This window comes from Salvelinus sp. IW2-2015, unplaced genomic scaffold (genome assembly GCF_002910315.2).
Source record: "Salvelinus sp. IW2-2015 unplaced genomic scaffold, ASM291031v2 Un_scaffold1539, whole genome shotgun sequence".
NCBI lineage: Eukaryota > Metazoa > Chordata > Actinopteri > Salmoniformes > Salmonidae > Salvelinus > Salvelinus sp. IW2-2015.
In genome coordinates this window covers 159,147-166,398 of record NW_019942973.1, presented here as the reverse complement: position 1 = coordinate 166,398, position 7,252 = coordinate 159,147, and the positions used below count along the sequence as shown (strand labels likewise).

At 46.1% G+C, this 7,252-nt stretch overlaps 1 protein-coding gene across 1 annotated transcript in view; it reads right to left on the bottom strand.

The window, feature by feature from the left end:
* LOC112071177 (angiomotin-like protein 1) overlaps positions 1 to 7,252 on the bottom strand; it is a 15,235-nt gene continuing 7,983 nt past the window's right edge. The window contains exons 5-10 of the mRNA XM_070439285.1: positions 6,427 to 6,625; positions 5,721 to 5,870; positions 5,343 to 5,557; positions 2,868 to 2,984; positions 639 to 1,180; positions 1 to 489 (exon numbers count right to left, since the gene is read on the bottom strand). Coding sequence (XP_070295386.1) covers positions 428 to 489; positions 639 to 1,180; positions 2,868 to 2,984; positions 5,343 to 5,557; positions 5,721 to 5,870; positions 6,427 to 6,625 — 1,285 coding nt within the window. The 3' untranslated portion in view covers positions 1 to 427. The remainder of the gene's footprint in view (positions 490 to 638; positions 1,181 to 2,867; positions 2,985 to 5,342; positions 5,558 to 5,720; positions 5,871 to 6,426; positions 6,626 to 7,252) is intronic.

The window sequence follows — 7,252 nt, the reverse complement described above, 5'->3', positions numbered from 1 at the left end:
GAGACAGAGTACATGTTTATATTCATTGTCACGCAGCACAGTAAAATCCATTTACAAATCAAAGAAGTTTGAAATGTTTTTGTGGACGAAATCAATATTAACTCTCAGCAGAAATAAGTTTTACAAATCTAATCTTTCTGTACCGTTCATTTGTACGAAAATGCATGCTTTCCAACAAAACAAACTTGCCTCTGAAATGCATTTAACTGAAGAAAAACACACACACAACTTGAAAATAACTTTACCAGACTAAAGGCACACTTTTAGAGCAGGACAGAGGTCTTCCCCATCTCTCTCTCTCTCTCTTTCTGCCATCCAATGAGCCTCCAGTTTCCATCACAACTAGTCTATCAGTCAGCCATCATTACTTTAGTTTGTTTCATCCTCAGTTGTTCAGCAGCAGCTTCACAAGACCCCACCGTGTCCATTAGATAAGGATCTCCACTAAGTCTGTGCCTGGTAGGTGTGGGGGCTGGGCTCTAGTCTTATCTATGGAGACAGAAAGAACACTTAGCTGAAGACATGTAGAATATCCGATCCAACGTTAGAATTTAGTTGCTGAATTAGTGGTCAGTTTTACATTACATTTTGGACTGGGTTCACTGTTCCTTGATTGTTCAGTCTTAGCTGTCACTCACCTGTCCTCTGGGTCCTGGCCAATCCCAGCCAGGCTCTGCTGGGGAGGGGCAGGACTTTGAGGGACTCGGAACCTTTGTCAGTCTGAGTGCTGCTGTCTCTACTACCTGTCTTAGAATGGGAGGACAGGAGAGGAGTGGAGGGGAGGGGGAGGGTAGAGAATTGAAGGGAGGAGGAGAGGGGGAGGGTAGAGAATTGAAGGGAGGAGGAGAGAGGCAGGGTGGAGGAGAAAGGCAGGGTGGATGAATAAGATGGTGTAGTGGAGTAGGGGAGGGTGGATGAGAAAGCAAGAGTGGAAGGGAGGGAGGAGGTGGTAGATAAAGAGGAAGGTGGGGAAGAGAGGAAGGGGAGGGATGGGAGGTGGTTTCTCTCTTTCCTCTCGTCTGTCTGAGAAGCTTGTCGTGGGTGCAGTCCTGTTGCTAAGGAGATGGAGGGGGTGGAGCGGGCAGGGCGGAGGGCGCTGAGGTCACCGCGAGAGTTCCGTTGCTGTAAAACCTTTATCAACGCATCCTTCTCTATCAGCTGGGCATACAGGTTCCTTATCCTGTACACAAACACAGAAAACACAACCTTGATCCTATTGACTAAAAGACAGAGTGAACCAATACAAATGAATCAACCATTAAGATGCCTTTTAGACAAGATCAACCACTCCACTAATGTCTTGTTAACAAACTATAGTTTTGGCAAGTCGGTTAGCACATCTACTTTGTGCATGGCACAAGTAATTTTTCCAACAATTGTTTACAGACAGATTATTTCACTGTATCACAATTCCAGTGGGTCAGAAGTTTACATACTGTGCCTTTAAACAGCTTGGAAAATTCCAGAAAATTATGTCATGGCTTTAGAAGCTTCTGATAGGCTAATTGACATCATTTGAGTCAATTGGAGGTGTACCTGTGGATGTATTTCAAGGCCTACATTCAAACTCAGTGCCTCTTTGCTTGACATCATGGGAAAATCAAAGAAATCAGCCAAGACCTCAGAATAAAAACTTGGGACCTCCACAAGTCTGGTTCATCCTTGGAGCAAATTCCAAACACCTGAAGGTACCACGTTCATATGTACAAACAATAGTACACAAGTATAAACACCATGGGACCACGCAGATGTCATACCGCTCAGGAAGGAGACGCGTTCTGTCCTAGAGATTAACGTACTTTGGTGCGAAAAGTGCAAATCATCCCAGAACAACAGCAAAGGACCTTGTGAAGATGCTGGAGGAAACAGGTACAAAAGTATCTATATCCACAGTAAAACGAGTCCTCTATCGACATAACCTGAAAGGCCGCTCAGCAAGGAAGAAGCCACTGCTCCAAAACTGCCATAAAAAAGCCAGACTACGGTTTGCAACTGCACATGGGGACAAAGTTTGTTCTTTTTGAGAAATGTCCTCTGGTCTGATGAAACAAAAATAGAACTGTTTTGCCTAATGATCATTGTTATGTTTGGGAGGAAAAAGGGGGAGGCTTGCAGCCGAAGAACACCATCCCAACCGTGAAGCACAGGGCTGGCAGCATCATTTGTGGGGTGCTTTGCTGCAGGAGGGACTGGTGCACACACAAAATAGATGGCATCATGAGGATTAAAAATGATGTGGATATATTGAAGCAACATCTCAAGACATCAGTCAGGAAGTTAAAGCTTGTCTCAAATGGGTCTTCCAAATAGACAATCGACCCCAAGCATACTTCCAAAGTTGTGGCAAAATGGCTTAAGGCAACAAAGTCAAGGTATTGGAGTGGCTATCACAAAGCCCTGACCTCAATCCTATAGAAAAATTTGTGGGCAGAACTGAAAAAGCATGTGCGAGCAAGGAGGCCTACAAACCTGACTCAGTTACACCCAGCTCTGTCAGGAGGAATGGGCAACATTCACCCAACTTGTTGTGGGAAGCTTGTGGAAGAATACCCGAAACGTTTGACCCCAAGTTAAACAATTTAAAGGCAATGCTACCAAATATTAATTGAGTGTATGTAAACTTCTGACCCACGGGGATTGTGATGAAATAAATAAAAGCTGAAATAAATCATTCTCTACTATTATTCTGACATTTCACATTCTTAAAATAAAGTGGTGATCCTAACTGACCTAAGACAGCGAATATTTACTAGGATTAAATGTCAGGAATTGTGAAAAACTGAGTTTAAATGTATTTGGCTAAGGTGTATGTTAACTTCCGACTTCAACTCTATATATATATATATATATATATATTGTGTGTGTACCCTGTGCTCCATGTCATGCAGCGTCTGGTAGCCTGCTGTACATCATCCTCCTGACACAGTGTGCAGCCCGTCATCTCACTGTAGCTACCACTGCGAGAGTGCACCACCAAGGGGTCCCTACACACACACCACACACACACAACACACACACACACACACACACACACACACACACACACACACACACACACACACACACACACACACACAAACACACACACACACACCACACACACACACACACACACACACACACACACTTGTGATGTTAACCTGTTTAAGGTCTTACTCACATTGGCTACAGAGAGCGAGATCACAGTCGTCCGGAACAGCTGGTAGAAGGCATTTCGTTGGTCTGGTAGGCTCACAGCTAGGTTTCCCTTTGTAACCAGTGATAGTTTGCAAGCCCTGCCACATCTGACAAACGTCAGAGCCGGTGTAGTAAGATCCGATCTTAGTCCTGTATTGACGCTTTGCCTGTTTGATGGCTCGTCAGAGGTCGTAGTGGATTTCTATAAGCGTCTGGAGTAGTGTCCCTCCCCTTGAAAGCGGCAAGCTCTACCATTTAGCTCAGTGCGGATGTTGCCTGTAATCCATGGCTTCTGGTTGGAATATGTACGTATGGTCACTGTGGGACAACGTTGTCGATGCACATTTTAATGATACCTGTGGCTGATGTGGTAAACTCTTCAAAGTTATCCGTTGAATCCCAGAACATATTCCAGTCTGTGCTAGGGAACAGTCCTTTAGCTTAGCATCCGCTTCATCAGACTACTTCTGTATAGAGCACGTTACTGGTACTTCCTGTTTTACTTTTTGTTTAAACAGAAATCAGGAGGATATAGTTATGTTCAGATTAGCAAAGGGGAGGCGTGTAGCTATGTACAGTATTCCTCTCTGTGTGTGGAGTAATTGTTTTTTGTTGAACCTTTATTTAACTAGACAAGTCAGTTAAGAAACAAATTTTTATTTATAATGACGGCCTACTGGGGAACAGTGGGTTAACTGCCTTGTTCAGGGGCAGAACAACAGATTTTTACCTTGTCAGCTCAGAATTTGATCTAACAACATTTTGATTACTGGCCCAACGCTCTACCACTAGGCTACCTGCCGCCTCTACGCTCTAACCACTAGGCTACCTGCGCTTCTACGCTCTAACCACTAGGCTGACCTCTGCGTGTCCCCGGTGATCTAGAGTTTTTGTCACCTCTCTGTGTGTGGAGTACGAGTGATCTAGAGTTTTGTCATCTCTGGGTGTGTGGAGTAGAGGTCTGATCTACGAGTTTTTGTCACCTCTCTGTGTGTGGAGTAGAGGTGATCTCTGAGTTTTTGTCACCTCTCTGTGTGTGGAGTAGGGTGATCTAGAGTTGTTTCACCTCTCTGTGGTGTGGAGTAGAGGTGATCTAGAGTCTTTGTCACCTCTGTGTGTGGAGTAAGAGGTGGATACTAGAGTTTTGTCACCTCTCTGTGTGTGGAGTAGAGGTGATCTAGAGTTTTGTCACCTCTCTGTGTGTGGAGTAGAGGTGATCTAGAGTTTTGTCATCTCTCTGTGTGTGGAGTAGAGGTGATCTAGAGTTTTGTCACCTCTAGTTGCAAAGGTAACATGCTGGTGATAATGAGGTCACACAGATTTCAGTTTCCCTGCATTAAAATCACTGGCCATGAGAAGCGCTGCCACAGGGTGTGGATTTCCTTGTTTGCTTATGGCCCTATGCAGCTGATTGAGTGTGGTCTTAGTGCCAGCATCGGTTTGTGGAGGTATATAGACAGCTTGGAAATATATGGATGAAAACTCTCTTGGTAGTTAGTACGGTCTGCAGCTTATCATGATGTATTTTAACTCAGGCTAGCAAAAACTCGAGACTTCCTTACCATTAGAGATTGTGCACCAGCTGTTAACACCACTCCCGCCTCATCTTACCCGAGGCTGCCGACCGGTCTTGACAACGCACAGAAAAGCCAGCGAGACGTATATTATCAATGTCCTCGTTCAGCCACGACTCCGAGAAACATATTACAGGTTTTCGGGTCCCGTTGACAGGATAGTTTCCAACGGAGCTCGTCCAGGTTGTTCTCTGGTGACTGTACAGTCACCAACAGAACGGAGGGTAGAGGAGGATTATTAGATTCACCAGACATACTCGTCAGGATGCCGGTTTGCCTGCCTCTTTTGTGTCGTCGTTCTCAAGAAGCTGTTTTTCGGTCATAGGAAATTATGGCAGAGATATAATGTACAAAAAATGTTAAGATCAGCATAAAACTAAAACAGCGGAATTGGTCAGGAGCCCGTGGAAAACAGCCTCTATCCACTGTAGCGCCGTCTCTACCTGTGTGCATGAGTGACCTGTTGGGATGTGTGTGTACCTGTGTGCATGAGTGACCTGTTGGGATGTGTGTGTACCTGTGTGCATGAGTGACCTGTTGGGATGTGTGTGTACCTGTGTGCATGAGTGACCTGTTGGGATGTGTGTGTACCTGTGTGTGTTGGCTGTAGCAGCAGTCTCCATGTTAAAGTGTCTCATGGCGTTCTCCTGCAGGTACTTCTGTTCCCAACGGGTAGAGTCAGCCTCTAGAGCCAGAACCCTCTCCTCCCTCTGCCTCAGCAGCTCCCTCAGAGCATGGGCACTGCCCTCCCCTACACCCCCACCCCCACCTGGCCCAGTGGTCCCAAGCACACCCCCACACACTCTCTGAGGGGAGGAGAGCGAGGCGGAGGTGTGGAAGAAGGAAGAGACATATGTAAAAAATGAAACAGTTTTAGGACAATCCAGACCCACTTGTATGCATTAACAAATAGCATATGACCTGTTATGACATTGTTATGACCCGCCAAGAGAGCGTTGTGTGTGGTACCTGTTGCGTGCGCAGTGTGTGTAGCTCTCTCTCCAGCCGCGTGCGCAGGCGTCTCTCAAGCTGCTCTCTCTTCTCACACGCCGTCTGCAGCTGCACCACAGCATGCTGCAACCCTTCCACACGAGCCGCATACACACACTTCACACGCAGCTACACACACACACACACACACACACACACACACACACACACACACACACACACACAGAGACCAGAGAGGAACGGACACAGATACAGTATGTTGGATTGATCTGTATGTGTATATGGTGTGTGAATAAGTGTCTGAATGAATGACGTACTGTGACGTAATGTGATATACGGTGACGTAATGTACCGTGACGTAATGTAATATACCGTGATGTGATATACTGTGACGTAATGTGATATACCGTGACGTAATGTAATATACGGTGACGTGATGTGATATACCGTGACGTAATGTGATATACCGTGACATAATATAATATACGGTGACGTAATGTGATATACCGTGACGTAATATAATATACCGTGACGTAATGTGATATACCGTGACGTAATGTGATATACCGTGACGTGATGTGATATACCGTGACGTAATGTGATATACTGTGACGTGATGTGATATACCGTGACGTAATGTGATATACCGTGACGTAATGTGATATACCGTGACGTAATGTGATATACCGTGACGTAATGTGATATACTGTGACGTGATGTTTACCTCCTCCTCTAAGTGTAGTGCTCTCTGCTGGGCGCTGCTCAGAGCTGACTCCAGTCTCTCTGCCCTCCTCTGCTGCTTCTCCACCTCTTCCTCCAAACGCTCTTTCTCTATCAGTCCATCCCCTGAGAGACAGTGAGAAACAGAGAGAAGGAAAGGGGGAAGATAAAAGATAAGAGAAAAAATGCTCAAATCAGACTTACTAACCCTTTAAAGATAGAATTAGAGAACCCGATACTCCTCATGACTGGAATGTTCAGAGGTAGCAACATGGCATCCAGCTCTACAGTTGACCGGGAGAGAGATTCTCTCTCTCCCACTCCTCTCTCTTCCCACTCCCTCTCTCCCACTGCCAGTCTCTCTCTCTCGCCTCTCCCACCACTCCTCTCTCCCCATTTCTCTCCTCCCTGGGCACCATGGAGAGGAGAGGAAGTGTTTGTTGTATTTCACTGGGCTGTCTGGTATGTAACACCAGGAATGAGGGATAGAATGGGGAGGGAGAGATAAAGAGAGGGGGAGGCAGTAGAGACAGGCAAAGGGAGGGAAAGGGGGATATCGTATAGCATTTTTAGGACAGGTGCTCTTTCAACTTGTCAGCCCCCCCACAAACTACAAATACTCTGCACCATACCTCCTCCCCTCCTCCCTTATACACACACCTGTCTTTCTCCCCTCTTCTGCATGTGTGTGACATGTTAACCCAGAGACAAAGGGGATGATCTGGTCTGTGCTGGGAATGCAGCCTCAGCAGATTCCACTACCACCCCCCCCCCCCCCCCCCTTAATCCACCATCCCCACCCAACACACATCATCCCTACCTAGAGTTTT